The sequence below is a fragment of the Oryctolagus cuniculus genome, chromosome 10 (genome assembly GCF_964237555.1).
Source record: "Oryctolagus cuniculus chromosome 10, mOryCun1.1, whole genome shotgun sequence".
Classification (NCBI taxonomy): domain Eukaryota; kingdom Metazoa; phylum Chordata; class Mammalia; order Lagomorpha; family Leporidae; genus Oryctolagus; species Oryctolagus cuniculus.
Genome location: NC_091441.1, coordinates 19,962,248 through 19,988,342, shown reverse-complemented (window position 1 = coordinate 19,988,342; position 26,095 = coordinate 19,962,248). Strand labels below are relative to the sequence as shown.

The 26,095-nt window shown below is 54.9% G+C and overlaps 1 protein-coding gene across 20 annotated transcripts in view; it reads left to right on the top strand.

The window, feature by feature from the left end:
• NEDD4L (NEDD4 like E3 ubiquitin protein ligase) overlaps positions 1-10,000 on the top strand; it is a 320,618-nt gene extending 310,618 nt beyond the window's left edge. For 9 of the 20 annotated variants that reach the window (XM_051851903.2, XM_051851904.2, XM_070050121.1 and 6 more), the window contains 5 exons: positions 416-475; positions 1,712-1,819; positions 3,359-3,455; positions 4,059-4,131; positions 5,478-10,000. In XM_051851903.2, the coding sequence (XP_051707863.1) occupies positions 416-475; positions 1,712-1,819; positions 3,359-3,455; positions 4,059-4,131; positions 5,478-5,580 (441 nt within the window). In that variant the 3' untranslated portion in view covers positions 5,581-10,000. The other 11 variants (XM_070050119.1, XM_070050120.1, XM_070050115.1 and 8 more) reach the window with 4 other exon arrangements.
• The last annotated feature ends 16,095 nt before the right edge of the window (positions 10,001-26,095 follow it).

Genomic DNA, 26,095 nt, shown 5'->3' with positions numbered 1-26,095 from the left:
CTGGGCCCCGCCCACCCCCAGGTTAGTTAGTTGGGGACCACCTGGGGACCGAGCCTGGTCCCTGTCCTCCCAGCCTCTGCCACCCCGGGTCGCACAGCCTCCTCTGCGTTCCTCCGCCGTGTCTGCCGTGCACCTGCGGCCTGTGTGTCTCAGGCCTGTGTGACTCGGCAGCATCTCAGCTGGCCTTTGGAATCCACCTGCCTGCAGTACCCTGCGTCTTCCTAGGATTCCAGCGACTCCTCAGGACCCAAACTTCCTAGAGTCTGTAATTTTCAGAGCTTCCGTTGTGACTGTGCTGTTACTGGAACTGTGGTTGCTTTGCTGCTGTCAGTCATCAGTAAATACTCGCTTTTCCTGTAAGTTCTGTTTCTCAAGGAAAAACGTGTTTACGGTGTTTTTCGCTTGTTTCTTCCAGGGATTCACAGAACTCCTTCCCATTGACCTGATTAAAATTTTTGATGAAAATGAGCTGGAGGTTTGTATCATCAGCAGTTCACGTGGCTGCTTCCAGTACCTATCACCGCCTTACAAATGACGCTGAAAAGCCCTCGGATCCCAGTGTCCTAGGGAATAGTTTAGGTGACTTCTGACCCCGAGCTTCCTCGGGGGTGTTTGCCGATTGGGGCATAAGGAATAGAAGAGCAGTAGACGGTACATTTCCTGTTTGTGGCACTGGGGCTGGAGAGCAGACCGAGTAGCACAGGCCCTCCAGGCTGTGTGGGGTTCCCGGCCCTGTGCCCCCGCTGTGCTGGCCAGGCCACAGCTCCTGCGCTGCCTCCCCAGTGCCCCCAGGGCTAGATGCATCCGCTAGGGGCTACGGGACAGGGCTCACGGAACTTGAGTGGTTTGTGGCAGGACAGCAGAGAGCAGAAGGCCGGTTAAGGACCGGCTGTCCCAGCTTTGTGGTGTTGATGAGAAATTGCACCCAAAAAGCGCTCGGCTCTACCCCTGGGTGCATGGAGAGAAACAGGAGCAGGAGAGCCTGGACCGTGGAGAAGCACTGACCGGTTGTCCAAGCCACAGCCGGCAAAGCCTTTCTCCGGTGCTAGAAACCTCAGGATAGATGATGTAACAGAAACTGTGTACTATAGGCCCTTGGTTTGACAGGGAGGGAAACTGAGGCAGGGAGGAGGCCGTAACTTCACAGGTCTGCCCAGCAAAGTCTGGGTCAGGCCTGTGAACCCGGCTCCGAGTCTGCCTCGTTCAGTTCTCTCTGCCCTCCGCCGCAGTCCCGCTGTGGGCATCTCACGTCCGTTTGTCCCTGCTGGAGAGCTGCACAGGAAGAGCAGACCTCCGACCAGATGCCAAGTCAGAGAACCAGTGATCCCCGGCCCGTCTGCCTCTGGATAGAGGACGTGGCCGGCAGCACCTGCGTAGGCCAGGCGGGGAGAGACGAGTGCGTGCTGTCACCGGGCTGCGGTTTTCAGTAGTAAGACAGATAAACACTCAGGAGAGGACACAGCCCAGGTGGCGTGCAGAGAGAACCAGAGACGTGAGGAAGGTGACGGAGGAGGACTTTAGTGCCAGTGTGCCTTGTCCAGGCCTCGCACAAGGGCTGGGGTTGGGTTACCCCTGTACCTGTGCTACGTCCATGATGTGTGGCAGGGAGAGTGAGGTGCACCTGCGCGCCTGCTGTCCGTGGGTTGTGTGCATTGCCAACCAGCCAGCCAGCCTGCCTGCGTCACTCACATCTGGTCACTGTCCCCCACAGTTGCTGATGTGTGGTCTCGGGGATGTGGACGTGAACGACTGGAGACAGCATTCTATCTACAAGAACGGCTACTGCCCAAACCACCCGGTCATCCAGTGGTTCTGGAAGGTAACCCGGGCCCCGGCCTGCCCCTGTGCCCTCTCCCCCGGCAGCATGGAGGGCTGCCTGGCACCTGAGGACCGGTGCTGGAGACGGGGTCTCTTAGTGCTTAGAGTGCGGGGGAGGAAGAGCAGACGGTGAGGCAGGGGTGAGGCTGGCCTGGCGCCATGTGCTGTCCTTCCCTGGCCCCCGGCTAAGGCGATGCTCACGGGGCAGACAGCTCCGATAAGGACTGCACTGGTTCCAGGAGCCCCAGGACAAATCCTCATGGCGTGAGCAGCCCCTGGAACGTCTGAATACGAACGTGCTGTGGCCCTGGCTTCCCAGGGGCTGTTGTCTGTTTAAAAATCATCATCTCCATTTTTGTATATCATTCTCTGTTTAAAATCGTCTTTTCCATTATTTTGTATCGATTACAACATTTTGGTTGTAATCAACCAAATGATTCCAACCAGAGATGGAAATGAAACCTCATTTTGCGGCTGAGGGCCAGTGTTCACGTCCTGGGTAGCTGAGGAAGGAAGTGAAATAGGATTTGGGTTGGCCAAGAGACAGATGGCACACCAACTCTGAACAAAGTCACACTCCCCCTCCTCCCCAAATGATTCAGTTACGGGGAATAAAAAAACCTTTAAGTGGCCGGTGCCGTGGCTCAATAAGCTAATCCTCCATCTAGCGGCGTCGGCACACCGGGTTCTAGTCCCGGTCGGGGCGCCGGATTCTGTCCTGGTTGCCCCTCTTTTAAGCCAGCTCTCTGCTGTGGCCCGGGAGTGCAGTGGAGGATGGCCCAAGTGCTTGGGCCCTGCACCCCATGGGAGACCAGGAGAAGCACCTGGCTCCTGCCTTCGGATCAGCGCGGTGCGCCGGCCGCAGCGCACCAGCCGTGGCAGCCATTAGAGGGTGAACCAACGGCAAAAGGAAGACCTTTCTCTCTATCTCTCTCTCTCACTGTCCACTCTGCCTGTCCAAAAAAAAAAAACAAACAAACAAACAAAAAAAACCTTTTAAGTGGTTTCGATTTCTAAGTGTGTACTGATACCTCACGCACCAGCAGAGGCAGAGAGCAAAAAGCAGAGCCTGCAAGTCCTCACCGAGTCTCCCTCAGCTTGGGTCTGAATTCCGTAAGGCGGTCGAACGGACATTACCAGTAGCCCCTGCAGCCGTTCAGACCCGGGCGGTGCCTGGCCTTGCCTCTGCTTTCTGTTCTGTTTACCAAGTGTCGTCTTTGGAGAATGTACCTGCAGCCAGAGTTCCTGTCTCACCCCCCAGTACCCCGCGTGTGGGCACCTCGGACACACCCAGCGTTTACCGTGGGCTCTAAAGGAACCTGCAAGCCCAGAGCACAGAACCGCAACCTTGACGCCATCAGAGTTTGCTTTTCACGTCCTTGACTTTGGCCTGGAGAGAGACAACGATCGCCCCTCGCTGGGACTGGGGAGGCCGGGGTTGCCATGGACTGGAGTGCGCCCAGTATGCCTGGCACCTGAGGGGTACCTGGGTTTCTAGAGTCGGCCGCAGGGAGCTAACGACGCCTGCCTCCGTTCACAGGCTGTGCTTCTGATGGACGCCGAGAAGCGCATCCGGTTACTGCAGTTTGTCACGGGCACGTCCCGGGTACCTATGAATGGATTTGCCGAACTTTATGGTGAGCGGCTCTGGGCCCGTGGGCTTCCAGCCAGGCGACAGCTGTGGCCGAGAACACTGGCTCGCAGGTCGCTGCACCAGGCTGGACAGGAAGTGCTCTGTAGAGAGGTCCCGGTGCTCCTGCCCCGAGGGAGGGAGCTGCCCATGGCGAGAACCCTGACGGTGGTCTTGCCCTCGCTTTCTAGTTGGGATTTTTGGTGTCTCAACCCTGGGCTTTGCAGACTCAAGCGTGTGGTTATAAGCCGATTGTTTCAAGGCCCCTCACCTCCCAGGAGGCGGGATTCCTCAGTACCTACTGTGGAATCTCAGGAAGTCACTGCCTGCTCTGCGTATTAGAGGTTTTGTCTCCAGAAGTAGTTTGAAGTTTGTCTTCCCAGGTTCAGTCGAGAGGCGCCAGCGTCTGCACCTGCATGTGCCCTGGCGTCTTAGCAGGCTTGGCGGGATGCAGGGCAGCAGGGCGTCTATGGCGGGAGCGTGGGCTGCTCTCCCGCATCCGCCAGCAGAGCTGTGTGGGGACGGAGCAGGGGTGGGGCAGGGCAGACCCGCGTCCCCTCCTCCCCTGTCCTCCCTTGCCGTTCACCTTGCTTGTCCTCTTCTCGTTTAGGTTCCAATGGTCCTCAGCTGTTTACAATAGAGCAATGGGGAAGTCCTGAAAAGCTGCCCAGAGCTCACACATGGTGAGTGAGGAGAAGCGCGTGGCGGCCGAGCAGTAGTGCGGGCTCTGCGCTCCAGGTCCCTCTGCCTGCGGGCTGGGGAACACTGCCCTTCCCCCCCAGGGCGGGCTCGGGCCAGGAGCTGACAGGGACGCACAAGGCACTGAGTGGATTTCAGCCAGGACTTGAACGCACCCAGCACGCCTGGCACGTGAAGGGTGTTTATAAGCTCGCCGTGCTGTGGGAACCTCTGCAAACCCTGCGGCCACCCAGTTCTTGGCGGTGTCTGGGATCAGACCTCTGCTCACCGTCTGTGTATGGCGGCTCCCAGCTTCCAAACCGGGTGTTTTACTCCAGTGTTGAATTGATTGTTCAGGGGGTAAGCATTTGGCTCGGCAGTGAGGATACTGACTGTTGGGCATGCCCACCTCCCTTATCAGAGTGCCTGGGTTCGAGTCCTGCCTCTGCCGCTCATCCAGCCTCCTGCTTGCACACTCCGGGAGGCAGCAGGTGAAGGCTCAAGTACTTGGGTCCCTGCCAGCCGCCTGGAAAACCCTGATGGATTCCAGGCTCCTGGCTTCAGCCTGGCCCAGATGCAGCTGTTGCAGGCATTTGGGGAGTGCACCCCGCAGTCTCAGTGGCTCTGTCTTTCTGCCCTTCAAACAAAGTATAAAGAAAGAAAAGGAAGGAAGAAAGGAAAGAAACAGAAATGGGGAGAGGGGTGAATAAACTTTGGTCATCTAGAGCTTAGGGTAGCACTTCCTGCAGGAAGAACACACCAGGCATGTAGCCGTGCCCCTGGACGTCCTGTGTGGACACCCAGCAGCGCTGGGGGCGATCTGGCGAGCACGAGGCACGTGCCACTTCTGATTGGAGCCTCCCAGCACCCCTGCGAGTGTTCCCCCACCCCCCGTGTCTCAGCAGGCAGCTTCAGAGAGGTGACCTTGGTGACTCGCCCAAGGTCACGCAGCTGGCAGGTGGCAGTCAGGACAAGAACACGGTCCCAGAACCAAGCAGGAGCGGCATCCTGTAGTAGTGGACCGAGCAGTGGCCTTGGAGATGGCCACGCCCCTGGCTCACCCCACTCGGCAGCCGAGCTCCTGTGTGTCCCCAGGGTGTGCATGCCTGCGTGTGGGCTGCTTGCCCTCACCACATCCGCGTGCGGTCACGGCAGAGGCTTCCTGGAGTTGGCGCCTGCCCCCTGTAGGTGACGTGGCCTCTCTGGGGCTGAGCGTGATGGCTCCGAGCTGGAGCCCGCTTTGGGGCCTCAGACCCGGGGAAGGCCACTTCCCTCTCTCTCACCAGGAGCGCCATGGTGGCCAAGCGTGGTAACGGCAGCGCTCTGCCTGCCCTTTCTGCTCCTCTTGCAGCTTTAATCGCCTCGACTTACCTCCGTACGAAACCTTCGAAGATTTACGGGAGAAACTGCTCATGGCCGTGGAGAACGCCCAGGGCTTCGAAGGGGTGGATTAAGCCGCCCCCGCCGGCCGCGGCCCGTCGGGCAAGTTCCGCTTGCACTTTCGCGTTGGCCTAACGGACTTTGCAGAGACGGTGGCAGAGCAGCAGCCGCGCGGCCGGGCTCCCGGAGCCGAGCCTTCGCCCAGGCCCTCGCCCGAGCCCCGCCGTGGGGACCCAGTCCCGGCTCGAGTTCCTGCCTCTTCCGCCACACTTGATGTGTACGCTAATTACATTTCAGGAGGACTGACTCTATTTATGTTGTGCCTCTGCAGGCAAAACCCTTAATAAATATTTTGCATACTTTCTAATGACAATGAATGGAATTAATCACTCGACAGGTATAGTATTACAACTCATGTTTACTTTTTCAGATGATTTAGACCGATTCTCAGATTTTATTTCACTACGATTAAAGGTGTCTCATGTACTTGGAAAAGCAAGCATACTTTTTTTTTGTATTTGAATTTCATACCAGGCTGAATTGTCAGTGACAGTTTTATTTTTTAAGTACGTCAACGCCCCGCTCTCGCCTTTATTAGAACTGGAAGACTTTGTCCAGAAAGCGTCTGCACATGAGTACTTTGGGAGAATTTCAAGTTCAGCAGTAGGCATCATGATCACTTTCTTCCACACTGAGGATAAAAACAAACCGGATGTTGCATCGTGGTCGTACATGCGTAGGTCCTAGCTGCGGGCTGACAGGATTGTCACGTAGCGTGATGAGTTGCGTGTGACCCCGGAAGGACAAGGACGCGTGCCAGGACCCCTTGGAGACAGGGCTGGACTGTGGTTTCTCGCGACAGAAACCGCCTCACCCTTTGCAACACTGCACAGCCTTGCTCTCACCAATCTTTCCTCTGCACTGTTGGCCGTTGGGACATTTGACTGCAACGTGGCCCCGCTGGATTTGACACCGTGGAACCCAGGCCTTGCTAGTGTCTTCCCTGGGCGTGGTTGCTAACGGTAGCTGCACGGCCAGGTCCTGCTCTACCCGCTCCGATGCAGAGGCACTTTATGTACCACGTGGAGGTCGTGTGGGGGTGGGGAGGGCGTTGTTGTCGGTTTGTATCCTGCACATTCGATGTGATGATGTTTCTCCTCCCTACACACGCCTTTGTGGTGCACTGTCCACCCGACCGATCCTGGCTACCGATGTGTGAACCCCCGTGTATAGCTGAGCCCACGGACCTGTCCACTCCAATTCTTTGCTGATTTCCGCTCCACGACAGAGACTCCCCTAGTAGGCTGTAGATCTAAGCAAGCTTTGTCAACTGTGACCTGTTGCATGCTTCGGCACCGTGTCCCGCCCGAGCTGTGTGTGTCGTGTGCTGTAGTTGAAGTACGGAGAAGACTGGATTTGAGCCCCAGAGGCCCGAGGGTCCCTGCACACTTGGAGTCTCTCCCCTTCACGAGGGCCCCTGACAGCTGTGTCGTGTTGTGGGAAGATGTCCAGGACAGCCTGGGAGTCCAGGATCCTGGCCCTCCCGCCCTCCCAAGCTCATGCTGTTCCACACTCTGTCGTAACAGCCAGGGGACACGGGAGAGAGAAGACTGTGCTTTCAATGGCTGTCAGGGCGTCATAAATGTGACCCAGCTGCAGGGACGAAGGGGCGGAATACCTTCTGTTTGCTCAGAGGCCGGGACACCTGGCGGGGGAGTGGAGGTCACAGCACCTGTGACAGGTGTCCCCATGGCACAGCCCCCCCCCCCCCCCCGGGAGCCCTCTCCGTGCGGTGTCCGTCTGCTCTTGAGTCGTGCCAAAGCCCACAGTGTGTGCAGTGTGCCTGGGTGATTCTTGGGAGTGAGTGATCGTATAATTGTGGGAGGAGAAGTCCTGTCCCATCTGATGACTGGGATTCTTCTGTTACTCTGTGTAAACTGTACTGTTGGGAAGTGCTGAATATTTGCTCACTGCACATAAGGCCGAATATTGAAAATGTGAAAGAAAACCCACTCTGATGACTTGGAAGCCAGGGCCAGGTAAGGATTGTTGCAATATGAGTACTTGTGGGTCAATCATCACAAAGGATGCTTCAGTTTATCCCTCCCTCCCCCCGCCATGATACCTGATGTTAAAGACGACAAAATATCACTGGATGTGGAGGGGTTTTTTGTTTGTTTGTTTTTAAGAAATAAGATTCACTAGCCCTCAAAGACTGGTGAAGCTTCACTGTTGCCTCTGACCCCTGATGCTTGCTCTGTCGCTTTCGTGACGTCACTGCAGAGAAAATGCATTGTGAAGATGTGCCGAGAGCAGGTGGCGGGGTCAGCCTCCCACGGGGCGGGGTTGAGGCTGCCTGGCCCTGCGGTGCCCGTGGCCACACGGCTCTGTACCCGGAGCCTCTGCAGCCATTGGGATCACCTGCACAGTGGCAGCTTCAGGTCATTTCTCGTGGGGCCAGGTGGAGAGGCCTTTGCCGTGAGCCACCACAGCGCCCGTGGCTCTTGGCTACTTCCGTGGGATTCACATGGTGCGGTGCGTCCGCCCGCCACCTGCTGCCCCTGGAAAGATGTGTGTGAGGCCTTCGCCGCTCTTACTGTGCACACGGCTTCAGCGCTCTTTGCATTTTGCCAAAACCTTTGCCACCACTTGCTTCTGTGTAGCCAGTCCTCTGATAAAATGTGAGAACCAACAATACGTGATCTATAGCTGTTAGGTGACACTGGGTATTCCCTGTGTTCAGGTGGCGCATAATACAGAGCCACTTGGCCATGGCATGACGTGCTGGCGGATTCGGAGACGTGGTTTGCGAGCTCCCGGAACCACTGTCCTCCTGGACCGCGCTGCATGGACAGCGTGGACCTTTGCTGTCGGATCTGGCCAGGTGTAACTGGCTCTCAAGCCACCAGCATGTGCAGCAGCTTTGTAACAGCCGTTAAGAGCTGAGTCTTGTAGCTTCCTAGTAGTCCTGTGTGCCACCTCTGAAATTCTACACACTCTGAAGTGAGCCTGGGTTAATGAGCTCTCCAGCCCTTCCCCCACTGTGCTAGCTCCCCTCTTTCTTTCTCCTCTCTCCTCCTCACCCCTGACTGCACCCCTGCACTGGGCGGGACAAGTAGGAGGGTGCAGGGGATGCTGTCTGGTGTTGTTTTCTGCCTTGCCAGTAGGGAGCGCTGTGCAGGGTGCCTGCCTGCCTGCCCGCCCTGCTCCCTCCTGACCCTGGAAGACCATGCACTACCTCTGTCTCATTCAGGCATTGGAGTACACCCTGAGAAGTCACTTCAAAACTGCCAATTTCAGGACTGAGATGTGTTTGAAAAAAACATACTTCTAGCCTCCACTTTGTACTTTAGATTTTAAAACCGGGAAGAAAATGTGATACACTTTGGACCACTTTTTTAATTTCTGTAAGCCTTAAAGAGCAGTGGGCACACACTTGTGTACGCCCGCCCCAGCCCCCCCGGAGTGCGTGCACGTGTCGGAGCCTACGCTGAGGCACAGGGACGCGAGCTCATTGTTTGGTGTCTTCCGAGAAGGGCCGAGCTTTCCGTTGGCGTGGGAATTCCCAGGTGAGCCTCTTTCTCGACACCGGTCTGCGTGCGCGTTAACAGCAGCGCGTTTTTTTCTGTTGCAACGATGGGACTGTAGCAGCTTCACCCTGGCTCCCACTGCTAGCGTCTTGCATCCTCAACCCTGTGTCGCACATGGCATCGGGAGCCTTTCTCGTGACAGTGACCCACGTCGCGGGACGTCTGTGTCCTGCCACCCTGTAGGCCGGTTTGCCCCTTGTGTGCCGCGGCTCGTGCCTGCGTGGTCAGTTTGCTTCATGTTGACTTTGCGTGACTTTGTTCTCCCTCTACCACTATGTATGTAACGCATACCAACATGACGTGCGTGCAAGTGCTGTCCAGAACACATGTATATATTTGTATAGCGTCGTGACACCTGTGTGAGTTACCTGGTTTCCAAGGAAAGCAAGCACTCGGTCTTGCTCGGTTTGCTCCAAGCTGTGTCCTGAGATTTGCTGTCACTTCTTAATTCAGGATCAATTTTCAAAACTGGGGGTGGGGGGGAGCGGAGGAACAGTGGCTTGTAAGGTAAAAAAAAGTTTCAAGCATTCCAAATGAATTCTCAGTGTTTCGTAACTTTTTATCATGAACCCCTTCCTTACAGGAACCAAGTACTATTTGATACCGTGGTACAAACCAAACTACCTTGACCTTTTTTTAAAGACAACGGATAGCGCTCATTTTCACAATCGGAACAGCTTTAAAATGTGGTTGAATTTGATAACACACAGGAAAAAAAAAAAAAAGTTGTGTTTCAGAAGAAGTCCTTTCTGCTTTGCTTTTCTCCCGAGAGAGCTAATGAGATTGGGGCTTGTTTTCCTGCCGGCCGGAGTAATGTGACAAAAGGGAGTTGTTGTAAAGAAATAATGCCACTTGTCAAATATTTAATAAAGGATTATGGAAGCTGGAGCCTTTTCTACATCAACTATTGTGGTTGTCTGATTTCAGGCCGCAAGCTGCTGCAGGAAGATACAGCATTGTAGTTTGCAGATGGAGAGTGAATTCACGTCCTGCCTCCCCCACCCCCAAAAACCATCCATGCAAAGCACGTGGCTGAAGCTTAGTGAGACGATGCACGTTCACTCATTCTTACCCACCTCCCGTTTTACCTGTTTGCCTACTTCCTGGTGATCCGAGCCTACCAAGGCGGATGGATCTCACCTCTGGTTTTTATCCAACCAGCCCTCAACTTCCGGGAGAGCTGGTGAGCCTCAGAGTGCAGCCAGGGTGGTTGTCCAAACAATACCACCCGCTCCAGAACTGCAGGAGGTGATGTCCAAGCAGGGTAGTGCAGTCAGCCCTTGGAGCCTTGTGACTGTCTCAGTGGTGAGTGGCTTCCAGCCAGCCATCCGTGCACTGCACCCAGAGCCTGCACCCGAGGACACGTGAGGGAGGTGTGTGGGGCCATGCTGAGCCACAGCATGGTGAGGGAGGTGCGGGTGCACTGGGCCACGCTGAGCCACGATAGACACAGGTGATGGAGTTGGGTTGGTTTTGTCACTCACGCAGGAGCTGGGGAGATGAGCTCCGCACCCTCCCTGCAGTCCAGGAGTGACCCAGGCGCTGGTGCAGCGTTCAGGCCCCCAGGGAACATGGTGGTGGCGTGGGGCGGCTCTCCCTGCCTTGGCTCTGAGGAACACCTTCAGCAGGCTCTCGGCTGGGAAGCAGAAGCCGCTCTGCATCCTCCCCACTGCTCCCTCAGGTGGGAGAGGATGTGCACCCACCTCAAGACCCTGGGACACGGGCGGCAGGTGTCCGGTAGGTATTCACAGGACACGCATCGGGCAGGGGACACTCAAGGCGTACGTTGACTTAAGACGCCATGCAGACTCCTCTGTGAGTGGGCACTGGCCCCGGCTGTGACTGGTGGGGACTTGGAATGGCTGGCTGACTTCAGTCCGTACCGAGCCCAGCTCAGGCTGTCCGTGCCCGGCTCCTATGCAGCGCCCCACCCTGGAGTGCCGCTCCTCGCCCTGCCAATGCCCCACGCTGCTGCTGTCTGCCTTCGGCTTCCCCTACAGCTCCCAGGTTGGCCCTGGCGCCCTCCCCAGTGGCCTGCAAACCCCAGGCGAGGGAGGGGAAGCCACATCCCCACAGCCTCCAGGCAGAGTAGAGTTGCCTCCCAGGCCTTGTGGGCACAACCCAAACTTGGCAGCTGTGCAAGGCTGTGAACCCGCCCTGCTCCTGGGTAGAATCTGGAGCGGGGCTGACGTGGAGGGCAGCGGGAGGAGGTCCCGTGTGTTCCCCTAGGCTCTTGAGCGCTCACCACGCCTTGGTGCTGGGCAAAGCCTCTGTCTCCCGCGAGGGGAGGGCCAGCTTGCACACCAGTTGGTCTGGGAGGCATGTGTGTTACTACAAGGAAGTGCACAACCAAATCGAGCAGACTTCAAGGAGATCCGAGACAAGCTCATGCTCTAGGATTAAAGGCAAATTTGGGGCCGGCGCCACGGCTCACTAGGCTAATCCTCCGCCTGAGGCGCCGGCACACCGGGTTCTAGTCCCGGTCGGGCCGCCTGATTCTGTCCCGGTCTCTCCTCTTCCAGTCCAGCTCTCTGCTGTGGCCCGGGAGTGCAGTGGAGGATCCCGCATGGGAGACCAGGAGGAAGCACCTGGCTCCTGGCTTCAGATCAGCACAGCGTGCCAGCTGTAGCGGCCACTTTGTGGGGGTGAACCAACGGAAAAAGGAAGACCTTTCTCTCTCAACTATGCCTGTCAAAAAAAAAAAAAAAAAAAAGCAAGGCAAATTTGGGGGCAGTTGGGAAGCCAAGTTGGGGGTTTCCAAATCGGGAAGCTGTCCATCCTGTCTGGCCTTGTCCAGACTGAGAACCCAAGGGAGCAGCCTCCGTGCCGCCTGCCAGGGCTCACCTCACTTAAATGTCCCGTGGACTGGGTGAGCCAGAGGGGCCGCCTCAGCTGTGGCTGGTCCAGTGCCCTCCTTTTCAGGGGGACCTCAGGGTTCGTGCCCTTGACCTATTCGTACGGGATCAGTACTGTGGCCCAGGAGGGCCGGGTTTTCATCTGGAGTCCAGGGACCAGGATTTGTTCTGAGTTGTGTCCCCGAGGACTGGTGGGACCTCCCTTCCCTGTGCAGACACAGAAAAAAACACGTGGACGTTGCTCATAACTGGAAACCACAGTCGTCCAGGGCCCCTGGCGTCCTCCCTCTGTGGCTCACAGTGGCACCAGAATGGCGTGTCCTGCACCCGGCAGGTGGAGAGGATGGGGGAGCTTGGGAAGGGGGAAGGCTTGGGGGCCACTTCCCCTGGCAGGAAGTCAGCCGCGTGGCACCTAGCAGCAGGGGGGGCTGAGCAGGATCCCGTGGCACTCAGACGAGAGGGAGTTCGGAGCCAAGCCAAAGTCTGCCATAGAGAGTTTGTTTTCGACCCTCACACCACATTGCAGAGTGGGTTTCCCCGTGCTGCTGCTGGCCAAGATCATGGATCCTCAGTTTTCTCTCTTCAGATCATACTCTTGCTTCTCGTAAGTCCCCCCAGCAGCCCCAGTTTGCTCTGTATCAACCCAGTGATGTAGAGACCCGCAGCCCCAGTTTGCATGCAAGCTAGCAGACAGGGAGCTAAAGAGACTTGCACAGTGGTGCTCTCAACCCAGACTGTCGGGCACAAAGGCACTGTTCGTTCGCCTCTGACTGCTGCCCGTCCACCGTCCCCTCCAGCAAACCTCTCTGAGGAAGAGCCCATGTGCGCATCCATGCTAAGATGTGAATGACTTGCCGGCGCAGTGGCTCACTAGGCTAATCCTCCGCCTTGCGGCGCCGGCACACCGGGTTCTAGTCCCAGTCGGGGCGCTGGATTCTGTCCCGGTTGCCCCTCTTCCAGGCCAGCTCTCTGCTGTGGCCTGGGAGTGCAGTGGAGGATGGCCCAAGTGCTTGGGCCCTGCACCCCATGGGAGACCAGGAAAAGCACCTGGCTCCTGCCATCGGATCAGCACAGTGCACCAGCCGCATCGCGCTGGTCGCAGGGGCCATTGGAGGGTGAACCAACGGCAAAAGGAAGACCTTTCTCTCTGTCTCCCTCTCTCACTGTCCACTCTGCCTGTCAAAAAAAGAAAAAAAAAAAAGATGTGAATGACTGATAGGCTAAGCACATGACCCCTTCCAGAAGCGTTTTTATTTTAATCAATGCCAGCGGTGATGCTTGACTTAAGTCAACAGGAATAAAGGTCAAAATCCTGGCATTTGGGTATTGGGGTGTTGAATAGGAGAGATGTTCGAGGGGAAGGGGGGGCCTTCTTCAAGCTGCAAAATAGTTTGTGAAGGTGGGACAATGGCTCAGTGTAAAAAGACAGACTGTTCTCAGAGACAGCCTGCCTCAGCATGCCCAGGGAGCTGTACTGTCCCGGCTGCCTCAGGAGAGAGCCCTCCCCTCCCCCACGGCAGCCTTGCCCCACAGAGCTGACGCACCCGGGAACAGCTCAAACCCGGCTCGGTCCAACAGTGTTGAAGGACCGAAGAGACCAGAGGCTGAGGGCTGGGCCTCCCACTCCTAGGAACTCATGAACCCTGCAATGTCAAAGTTTTAGAAGTCTCCTTTCCATAAAGGAACTAGATACCAGTCTATAACCATGGCAGGAGGTTTGAGTTTAGGATTCGTCTTCTGCATTCTAGTCATTGCACTCTCATTGGTGTAAGACCTCGGCCACCCTCCCGACCCCATGTGCCTTCCTGAGTCCCTGTGGAATTAGACGATCCTTGCTGGCTCATCAGATGAGTCAATCACAAGGACGTGCCCTTCCCAACGCAATGCGTGTTCAAACAACAGTGAGGCCTTCGAACCCGGGACCCCAGTTAAAAAGTAACAGGCTGGACCCTGGATCGATTGGAGGGGCAAACAGCAGCTGCAGAAGCCAAGAGGCAGCATTGGGAAATCAAGCAGTGGTCATGCTCCGCGGGGGTCCAGGAATCCCCCGGGGCCCCTGTGACCTTGAGCCATTGTTAAACATCGATGCCAACCCTTAAGCTGGCTTCTAGAGCTGCCTCTGGCTGGCCCTCTGCAAGGTCCTGCTACAGTGTCCCTTTCTCTCCCGCTCCCACCATCTCAGCCTTGTTAGCTAATGGTGCGCTCGCTGCCTGCTGGACAATCCTCCTTCGCCCCCTGTGGCACTGCTGCCTGGAGCTGGGGGCCGTTGGGGCTGGTTGGGCAGTTGGCCAGCAGCTCTCTGGGTGCAGGCATCTAGTGGCCATTTTCCCAACCTCCTCCTCCCCTTTGCTAGGTGGAGTTCAGTGTCAGCGACCCAGGCTTCTCCCCTGGAGCTCCGTCTTGAGGTTCCAGGACAGCTCACTCTCCTGGCTATCTCATTCCCAAAATGCTCCCTTATTCTCCCCTGGGTGTAGACGATTCCCATAATCTGCCCTTGGGGAGCTCACTCTCCCTCACCTCTTTCTCCTGCAGTTCTCTGCCAAGGTCATTACCTCCAGATGGAGAGTTACCAGCTCTACCTCTGGCCCTGACCTGGCTCCAGACCCTCGGCTCCACTGCCTGGCGGCCATCACCACAGCACATTCCCCAAGTCACTGCAGCGCCGGTGGCCCCAGCTGGACTCTCCTTTCCAACCTCACCTCCTCGACGCTAACTAATTTCTGGGACTTGAACCCTGCTGTCTTCCAGGAGTCCACGTTGGAATTCCATCTTTGACCTTTGATGAGGCTTCGCTCCCCTCTTCCGAGTGAGAATAGTGACAAGTGCAGTTTTCTGCTCATTCATTCATTCATTCATTCCACACACAGGCATTGGGAGCCTGCCACAGGCCACACACTTGCAGGGGCTAGGAATCCCGGCAATGCAAGCAAAGCAGAAACTGTCATTCTTGCCAGAATGAAATCCTTGCTCTTCTGACGGCAAACAAATCATCAGCATAAATGACCACAGTGTATGATGTGTGAAACCTTGATGAAGCCTGGGAGAGAAAGGGGTCGGGTAGTACAGGAGGTGCAGCTGCAGACAGGGCAAGCGGGAGCAGAGCTCCAGCAGGAGAGAGTGAGCCAAGAGGCGGCCTGGGGAGAGGGTTCGGGCACTGGGCAGGAGTGGGGAGGGTGGCGACATGAGTCGTCATCTCCACGTGCGAGGGAAGGAGACGAGGAGAGAATGGAACACAGAGGGCCAGGGCCGGGCTGGGGAGCGTGAGTGCCAGCGGTGGTGGACGGTCCTGAAAGCGGTGAGCTTGAGGCAGAGGAACCCAGGAAGGCCAAGGTGAGAGGCAGCCCGGAAAAGAGGCATGGCCTGAGAGGTGGGCGGGGGGGAACAGGAGAGAATGGGGTTCCAGGGAGGTGGGGGGAGTTATTTATGAAGGAGGAGCCCCCCAGGGTGGCAGTCACTGCTGGTGGGTCAGCAAGATGGGGCTGGCCGAGGGGTAGGGGGTGGGCAGCATCGGCGACCTCCACAGGCCAGGTCTGGGTGGGATTCATAAACATAGAACAGGCTCACGGGAGAAGGGGAGGAGGAACAGCTTGGGCACCTGCCTTCTCATGTCCCTGTCCACTGCCCCTCCACCTGTTTGCCTCTTACAACAGCCTTCTGACTATACAGTACATCCCAAGGTCCTGGGGCCCCCACCTGTATACATCAGGAGCTCAAACTGTCATAACCCTGTGTCTGAGGCTTCCCACCCCCCTGCCTCTAATAACTCATCTGGGGTGGGGGCTGCCTCAGGGTCTTTCCCAGGTTCCTGCCCTGGAGTCTTTGCCTTTGTCAAGCTGGGAGCAGTGGGTGTGGCCGGGCACATGGTCCCGGTGCAGCTTGACCGTAAGTAAGGGGAAGAAAAAGACCTGGAGATGAACTCTTCAGCTTATTCCTCAATCCCAGAAACAATTCTTTTTCAAAACCTCGCTTAAACAGGGCAGGGTGGGGGTGGGGGTGGGAGCAGGGGTGCAAGAGTCTAGGTGTTCACAACATTGTCTTCCTACACCTGCTCCCCAGCCTGGGGACAGCCCGCTCAACTTGCAGGACTGCTCCCAAGGGAGAGGAATGAAAGGACCACGTGAAAAGATTTGTACAAATCCTACCACAGATGTCACAGACCGAGGGGGAATGTGACAGCAAAAAAGATAGGAGCAGGCCAGCGCCGCGGCTCACTAGGCTAATCCTCCGCCTTGCGGCGCCGGCACACCGGGTTCTAGTCCCGGTCGGGGCGCTGGATTCTGTCCCGCTTGCCCCTCTTCCAGGCCAGCTCTCTGCTGTGGCCAGGGAGTGCAGTGGAGGATGGCCCAAGTGCTTGGGCCCTGCACCCCATGGGAGACCAGGTTAAGTACCTGGCTCCTGCCATTGGATCAGCATGGTGCGCCGGCTGCAGTGCGCCGGCCGCGGCGGCCATTGGAGGGTGAACCAACGGCAAAGGAAGACCTTTGTCTCTGTCTCTCTCTCTCACTGTCCACTCTGCCTGTCAAAAAAAAAAAAAAAGACAGGAGCAGTGTCCTCCACGCGGAAGCATTCATTGAGTCAAAAATAGTAATCGATCCTCCTTTATGCCGAACGTTGTGCTAAATCCCTGATCTTTGCTCTTAGGATTGTCATGTCCAGATGTCTTGGGGGGTCCAGGTGTGTTACGGAGTGCCGAGGGCTTGGGCTTGGTTTGGTCTGCATTTTAGGAAAGTAGTTCCTTGTATACACCACTCTGTAACACCCCGGGCAGCCTGGGGCATCACTTTGTCAGCAAACTCACTCATATTTCTACAGCAAACACGAGACCTCACACTAAGGGGAACACAGACCATAAAGAGCCTCGTGTCAGGTGAGGCCAGGGTTTGTGGCCCTCAATCAGATTGCTGCACGAGGACCAAAGGTGAATTCTGGAATCGCAGGTAAGGGCACATACCCCTGCCCGGAACTCCCAGGTCCAGCGAAGGCTCCCTGGAGGAGACGAGGCTGGAGCCCACAGCTGCCCTCCACTGCGCAAGAAGCTGGAGAGCTCTTTGCAGACAAAAGTCTGCAAGGACTGAAGCACCCCAGAGGGCAGCTGGTGCCCACCCTGAGGGAAGCAGGGTCCTGCCGCCCAGGGTGGGAGCCACCCAGGCACTGCAGTGAGCAGGCGGCACTGACCGCTTGCACCCACATCCCAGCTCCTAGGCCCACACAAACAGAGCCCTGCCCTGTGCATTGAGACAAAGTCTCCAGCAGATTCTTACCCATGCTGAGCTTTGAGAGCCACCATTTATTGGACGCATCCAATGTGCCATGCTTTGTTCTAACACTTCATCCTTCTAACTTCTTGACCAAGAGGGCACGTTACTCCCATTTTCAGATGGGAAAAATCAAGGTCCAGAGAGGACTTAGAAAATGCATTCAAGGTCACAAAGCTTGGAAGAGCTAGAGCAGGTGGGCTGGCTTCATAATTGGTGCTTTGTACTCCGCAGCCTCTTTGGCATTGGTATGGGAGAGCGTCCCTCCACCTGCAGCCACAGCTAAGCGGGGGGCTCCCTTCCTGAAGGCGCAGGTCACTCCCTGTGTCCCCATGCACAGGACAAGGACTCCTCCCCCAGCAGCTGTCAGGAGAGGGAGCTCTGAGGGCAGGGAACCAATGACCAGTTGGTGATAAGCCTACTACCCCCACGCTTGGAGCCCAGATGCTCTCTTTATCTGTCCTGTCTCCCTGTTCCAATAGTGTCTGTTTGAGGAGGCCAGTCCAGGGGTTGGAGTCTGCTGACCGAATGGTCAGGCCTGGTGTGCAGGCTGCCCCCTTCTTGTGTCAATTCCAAAAGGCAGGGTTTGGCAATAAAGTCAACAGACAGCCCCTCTTCATCTCCTCGCAAACACCTGTGCAGCACTGTTTGGAGACAGTTGGGCAATGCTGGGTGGAGCTGAGTCAGAGGAAAAGTCCACTTTGACTTGTAAGTCTCCATGCTGGCTTCCATTTACAAGTTTCCATCCACTCGCCCACAGGTAACTTCCAAGCCAGAATGAACCAGGTTTACATGCATTCCCCCACCTCATCTGCCCACTGTGGAATCACCACAGGCATCAGAGAATGTTCTGGAACATTCCATTTACTCCTCTCCCACAAGGTGCATACACCATGGGGTCTTCCCACATCAGCACCCAGCAATCTCTTTTTTTAAAATTATTTTTCCCAATGAAGCCTTTTGTTTAATGAATATAAATTTCATAAGTACAACTTTAGGAACATAGTGATTCTTCCCACCATACCAGCCCTCCCACCCACACTCCCACCTGTCGCTCCCCCTCTTCGTGGAGGAACGACACAGGACCCTGCGCTGTTCTTTCTGTCTGCTCGGCCCTCCCCGGGTTTGCTGCTGGTTCTTCCCGGGTTGGCTACTATCCCTTCCACCTCCGTGGAAGGGCAGTTCCCCCTGGCCGCATTCCCCACTTCCGCAGGGGAGCGGCACACCGCCGGCCGGCTCTTCTCGGGGGCTGCACAGGTTCCCTTAGATGTTCCCCATAGATGTTCCTGGTGCATGCCGTCTCTCTCCTCCTTTATAGTCCTCCTCCGCCAATCCCAACTCGGCTGCCCACACGCCGAGTACGCTGCTCTCCAATCAGGAGCAGGTCCTACAGTTTATTGGTTGAACTGGAGGCAGCTGTGCGGAAGCTGTTTACTTCTCTCCCAGCGCCATATTGTGGGAGAGCAGATGCATAGAATAAGTCTTAATTCGAGTAACTTAGTCTAGTCCGGATTGCTCCCCACACCCACCCCTCTGCCTCCTCCCTCTCCCCTCACCAATCTCATTCTCCATCAAGATTCATATTCAATTAACTTTGTACACAGAAGACCAGCTCTATAGTAAGTAAAGATTTCAACAATTTGCACACACACACACACACACACAAAACCTGAGAACAAGCTTTACGGTTAACTATCATAATACAACAAATTAAGGACAGAAGTCCTACATGGGGAGTTACTGCACAGTGACTATTGTTGTTAACAATTAACATTTCTATATATGGCATTAGTTATCACCTGAGGCTCTTGACATAAGCTTCCTAGGCTATGGAAGACTTTTGAATCCACAAACTCCATCAGTATTTAGACAGGGCCATAGGCAAAATGGAAGTTCTCTCCTCCCTTTAGAGAAAAGTGCCTCCTTCTTTGTAGGCCACTTCATTCCACTGGGATCTCACAGAGGTCCTTCATGTAGAGCATTTTTTGCCACAGTGTCTTGGCTTTCCATGCCTGAAATGCTCTCGTGGGCTTTTCAGCCAGACCAGGAATCCTTAAAGGCTGATTCTGAGGTCAGAGTGCTACTTAAAGTGATTGTCATTCTATGAGTCTGCTGTGTGGACTGCTTCCCATGTTGGAACATACTCTCTATTTTAATTCTATCTGTTATTATTACCAGACACTTGATCCTATTTATATGATCACTTTAACACTTAATCCTATCTATGTGCCAGCAACCTCTTTTTGATGGCCATGGAGTTCCTGCCCAGAGACAACTGTTGTCCAGTGCAGCCAACACAGAGAACACCGGGATCCAGTGTGTGGTGAGAAAAGTGGCCCAGAGCCAGTGGGAATAGCAGCTGTCAGCTCGCAGAGTGTAAATGGAGAGGGAGTGTTACAGATTTGCTGAAAACCCCTGGTTTTACAGACGAGGAAACCAAGACTCAGAGAGGGAGGTGTCTTGCTCCCACTGCCCAGGTAGCCAGTGGTGTGGGTAGGGGGAAGTAAATCCATGCCACCTACCATGCTTGGGTGGGTTTTCCCCACCAAATGCCTTGGCTTCTTTGTGAATTATCTTCACACTTTCCCAGTTCACTTTCCCAATCTTCAACTGTCCATTCATCCATTCTGGACGTGAGCCTCAGTGAACTGCTGGTGCAGGCTAGCCTCTGTCCCAGAGGCTCCCTCCCAACACTTCGTGGTCATCTTCCTCCCTGCCCTTGCCCCCACCTGCTCCCTCCAGCACCTCTCTACTGGCTGCAGAGAGAAGGAAGCGCCACACCTGAGCACTGCACTGGGGCAGAAGGGTGGCCCCTGAGGGTTCCCAGCCTGTGGAGACAGAAGCCACTGAAATTTTAAAAACTGATTTCCCCTCTAACAGAGTGGAAACAAATGGGTTGGGCAAGTTCCAGAATTTGGAGGGGGCACAGACTAGAACAGGCCCAGCTCACAAGGGGCCCAGTGGCAGCACTAGAGGGAGAGAATGCCCAGTGTCACTGATCTGGGGACCATGTAAGATGCTGTCCCAAAGCGTGGGGCAGTTTCATGCAGCACCACTGAGATGCTTCCTGCGAGACAAAGACACGGAATCAGTCAGGAGAGAAATGATGTTCGGGTAAGTCCTTCACCGACCAGAAAGACAGAAACTCTATGAGCACGACACGAGCATCTGTGAAGCAGTCGTTTTGTGCTATGCAGCTGGAGACTGGGTTTTCTGAGGATTTTCGTGGATTCATTTACAGTAGCAGGAATGGAGACAGGGTGGGGAGTGTCCGGTGGTGGCCACTGCCCTCAACCTGCACCAGAGGGCTAGTCCCAGTTCTGGAAAGCAGCTGATCCAACTGATTTTTTTAAAGATTTATTTGTTTATTTGAGAGGCAGAGTTACAGACAGAGAGAGAGAGAAAGAGGTCTTCCGTCTGCTGGTTCACTCCCCAAATGGCCACAATGGCCAAAGATGAACTGATACGAAGCCAGGAGCCAGGAGCTTTTTCCAGGTCTCCCACACTGGTGCAAGGGCCCAAGCACTTGGGCCATCCTCCACTGCTTTCCCAGGGCATTGCAGAGAGCTACACTGTAAGGAGAGCAGCTGGAACTCGAACCTGTGCCCATATGGGATGCCAGCACCCCAGGCAGCGGCTTTACCCACTATGCCACAGTGCCAGCCCCAATTCGGCAGGTGTTGCTTCTAGATGCTCGAGGTGTAGCAAGTTTTGTGTGGCATCACCGAAGACAACTCAAATGAATTCAGAGCCCTTCATTCTGCACATCTAACTTATTCCTTACCTTGGCCCATTTTGCAAGCAGGAGGTGGGCCACAGCCGGCCAGCACACTCTGTGGCTTGAGCTACTAAACAGCATGGGTCAGAGGTGCCAGAACTTGGCCTGAAAGGGATTGAACAGGAGGGTTCTGCCCCCAAATGGTGGGTGGGGGAGGAAGGGGAGGCCTTGGAAAGAGCCAGACAACTGAAAGAAAGATCCCATTCACGGGACTCTGCCTTTCTCAGCCACCTGGACAGAGCTCAAGGGACAGCCCCCAGGGTTGGGTGGGCATGCCCGTGGCCTACACTGACATGGCCAGGCTCAGGTCCCCAACAACAAAGGGGAGTCGGCTACTGAGCTCAGACCCAAAAGACTTGAAGTTGGGACCACGGTCTCTCAGAGATGGAGCCGTGTTCAGACCGTGAGCATCTGGAGATGTACCCTGAAGAATCGGCCTGCAGACCTGAGGCTGGAGCGCAGCAAGAAGCTGCATCACAGCCGGCTTTGACCTTGTGAAAGACTGAGGGAGTCCCAGGAACAGCTTAAGCAAACCACCATCCATTCTCACCACAGAGCCCCGTGACGCTGGAGGGCGTGGATCAGGAAGCGTCCATCCTTGGAGAGTAAATCCAAAATTCTGCCCACCCCAAACGCCCGACACCCACCTGCTTGTGCACAGACTCCCTGCATTGTTTTTCAATGCAGCTGAAGCAGCTCCCGCAGCTTCTGTCGCTGGATCGTGTCCAGTTCTCTTAGAACCCCCGCCTCTTTCATGACTCACCCCTTCCCCAGTGGCTCAGTCCTGGACTCTCTCCTCCCCCGACGCCTGATACTGGGGACAGGGCAGGGGAGGGGACGAACTCTCAAATTCGCTGGTGTCACGCCAGAGGCAGGGCCTGGTGTCCAGCACGGAGGGCTCTGTGGGGTGCTGGGGGTCTCTAAGTAGGTGGTTTTCCTGGGTCTGGCCTCTGGTTCACTCAGGTCCCTCTGGCACTGGGTACCCATCAGAGAAGGAGCCTTGTCCCCTTGGGGCCCATTCTGGGGTTCACATCCCTGAGCCCCTCTCAAAGTATTCCATGGCCCTGCACCTCCTTCACCTCCCCTCTGCCCTTCCATGGAATTCAGGGAAAGCTCAGGTGTGTCCTCTCGGTACCCACTGAGGCCCTGGGGAATGTCCCAGGAACCCAGCAGGTGCAAGCTGCTAAGAGACACATGGAGCTGTCTCAAGTCTCTCACCACCCTTCTTCCTTGGTGCAGCCTCATGTGGGGCCTCAATTCTAGCACTTGGCAGGCCCAGGCACCGTCCCCCTTCCAGCCCAGCTCCATGTGTGACTTACTGTGAGTACTTCCTCATCCACCACCATGGCAGGAAGAAGTTGGGGAGGACAGGAAGTGGCTTGTCCCTGGCACATGCGTCCCCACCACCTTACTCGCTGCCTTCTGCCAGCTTGGGGCCTTGGCTGCCATTCCCAGACAGTAGGAAAGCTCCATCTATCCTGTTATTCAGCCAGGAGGAGAGGATGGAAGAACCCATGTGCGCTGACACACATGACCTTCCCAACACACACCGACTCTCCACGGCCTTGGCTGCAGTCAGAAATACTCGAAAAAATGGCATGATGGTAATGAATGTGGGTGGTGGAATGATGGCCACTGGCAACGGAGCCTGTCTGGCAACAGGATGTGATTGGTTAGGGCATAGACCACCCCTTGACCAGATTGGCTGTCTTGGCTATATAAGCTGCTATACCAACTGAAATAAATGAGTCTGCAGGCTGCTTTCCTCTAGCTTGCTTTCACCTGGCTCCCAGGGTCTGTGTGGTGACTCTGCCTCTTGCCTCCACTGCACTCCTCCTCTCAGAACGAATCCACAGCAACACATGTGTACAAGCCTTTCTTCTCGCCACTGCTCTCTAAATGACCCTGTGTACCAGCTGTCCACACAGCATTCGCATTGTATTAGGTATTCCCAGCCATTTAGATGTGACTTTAAGTACACAAGAGGGTGTACATGACAGGAAAACATGGCAGCATTGGGTATAAGGGTCCTGGGCATTCTCAGATGTTGGCACGAGAGGTATCTGTATAGTGAAATTAGAAAGCAAGATTTAGAACACTCTGCGTTATGGCCCTGATGTGTACAGCAGAATGCTACAGCTTTGGTAAATTACACACAATGGGAGTCCATGCGGCTCATGATTCTGGAGCTGGGAAATCTAAGGTCAAGAGGTCCCAGCTGGTCAGGACCCTCTTGCTGCATCATAGCGTGGTGGGAGAGGCCTCATAGTGAGACAGCATGGCGGGGGGGGGGAGGGGTGACCTCTCCCACCCACCCATTATACCCAACCCACTCACCTGCCAACAGCTTTCCTGCTTTGCACAAGAGCGAAGCCCTCGCCACTGGGTCACCTGTAAAGGCTGCCCCTCCATAGTGATATGGCTGCAGACACATTTCAAAGTGTGTGGTGGAGGGGCATGCAAACCACAGCTAGCAGGGAGGACGCAATGCGCACATATGAGTCTGGGTCTGCGGTCCATTCCTGTGAAGGGACAAGAAGTTACAGAGGTTGCTGTGGGGAATGGGGCCTGGGTCCCAGCTCTCACGCTGGGTCTCTCTCTATGCATGGTTGGGAGCAGACACCCAGTGAGATAACAACCTCAGAAGGGAGGGAGATTAAACCAATCAGAGGGGCATTTCCATCCATAGTTCAAAGGCAACAGTGAATGTCAGAGAGGGTGACTGCCCCACGTGTGTGCACCAAGGATAAGGGGCCTGTGGCCAGCAAAGGGGAACTAGACGAGTTAGTGTTATAAAAATGCATTTACAAGGCAGGTGGTGAGAAACCAGGCACTCTCTTGTTCTGATTCCACGTGCGCTTTTTCTTTCTTCCACCCACCTTTGAGAAGCTGAGCACCCTGAAGAGAGTGGGAGCAGCCCCATCAACAGCTGGCACTCGTCCATGCTGCTGGATGCCATGTGCGATGTCTCCATGGATCCGCTCACCACCTGTTCCTGGACCTCCTGGTACCCTCGTTTGACAGAAGGGAGAACAACTGCAGGGGTGCTGGGTGACTCGGGTGGAGTCACAGTTTGAGGGTGGCAGAGTGACAATTTGGCCCCGGGTTCTTCATCTCCAGCTCGCTGCCCGCAGGGAGACGGCACAGTGGTGTGACCGTTGACCCACCTCTTCTCTCTGAACGTTCTGACTTCTAATGCTGCAGGCTCAAATTTTAAAGGAAGAATTTGAGTTTAAAATATGGTATGTCTGATAGAGACACACAAAATTCAAAATTCAAATACAAAATTTACTTCTAAAGGCAATCCGAAAATCTTAAAATGTAGCGTGGGCAAGAAGTAGGCTCCCTAGAATATTCTCTTTTAGAGTTTTCCTTCCCAGCCACAAAGGCTAGTCCTGCATATTGATCAAATCTTGGAATAGACTGTAGGCTCCTTGAGACAGGAGTTTATGTTCTTCATCTGTACTTCTCCAGGGACCAGGACAGGGCCAGGCAAACAGGGGCTTCAAACATGTTGAATGCACGGAGAAGCTGCTTTGGGGGATGGGATCTGGGTCCCAGCCCTCACTCTAGGCATCTATGGATGGTTCAGAGCAGACTGCCGGAGAGTGCTTGGATGGATGGATGGATGGATGGATGGATGGATGGATAGATGGATGGATGGATGAGTTGATGGATGAATGGATGGATGGATGGATGGATGAGTTGATGGATGAATGGATGGATGGATGGATGAGTGGGTACATAGGTGAAATATGTATGCAGGGATGCATGGATGGGTAGAATAGTGAATAATTTCTCCTCTAAGCCTGTTTCTATATAAGCTCTCTGGAAAAATTGGTGTCAAGCCCCCTGAGCACCCTTGGTACCCATTAAAAAGCTTTGACATTTTTCCCTCCACTGTGTCTTCAGGTAATTTCCAGGTTTAAAAAAATCTGCATGGCGCACTAGGTTAATCCTCTGCCTATGGCGCCAGCATCCCATATGGGCACCGGTTCTAGTCCTGGTTGCTCTTCTTCCAGTCCAGCTCTCTGCTGTGGCCTGGGAAAGCAGTGGAGGATGGCCCAAGTGCTTGGGCCCCTGCACCTGCATGGGAGACCAGGAAGAAGCACCTGGCTCCTGGCTTTGGATTGGCACAGCTCCGGCCATTGCATCCATTTGGGGAGTGAACCAACAGAATGAAGACCTTTCTCTCTGTCTATCTCCCTCACTGTCTGTAACTCTACCTGTCAAATAAATAAATAAAATCTTTTTTAAAAATCCAGTTACAAAAAGGTAAGTACAAATTCCTCCAGCTTCTCTTTTCCTTAAAATTGACCACCTCTTTTTGGCCAGTGACCCCTGGTCTATGTCCCTGCAGGGATCCTGTCTATCTGGCTTCCTGGACCTAGCAGGTGACTGGAATGCAGGAGACATCCAATCCACATGGACTGAGTAAGTGGATGAACTCAAGTCCCTCTCCCCACTGAGACCCAAATATGTGCACTTACTGATAAGTTATATCGATGTTTGAACATACCTGAAAATTACATGTAAGGTACAGGTACTACAAAGGAGGAAATGAACACTTATAGAGGTTCTAAGATTTTCTTCCAGCATCTCAGAAGACCGCTCTGTACTCCCCCAAGGGTGCTGGAGCCCACATGGAGCCCACCGCCCACGGCGTCAGGAGCACCACTCACTCAGTTCTATGTGGGATCTCTTGTGCCCACAGAAGGCCATGAAGATGGGGCCAGCACTGTGGTATAGCGGGCGGCAGCAGAGGCCAGCACTGTGGCATAGCATCCCATATGGGTGTTGGTTTGTACCCCGGCTGCTCTACTACTTATCCAGCTAATGTGCTTGGGAAAGCAGCAGAAGATGGCTCAAGTGATTGGGCTCTTGCCACCCAAGTGACCCAGATGAAGCTTCTGGCTCCTGGCTTCAGCCTGACCCAACACTGGCCATTGCAGCCGGCTGGGGAGTGAACCAAAGGATGGAAGATTCTCTTTCTCTCTCTCTGTAACTCTGCCTTTCAAATAAATAAATACATTTATTTATTTTTTTAAAAAATAATATATTTTTTTAAAAGCAGCAATGAAGATAACAACAATAAAAGCAACACGAAAAGC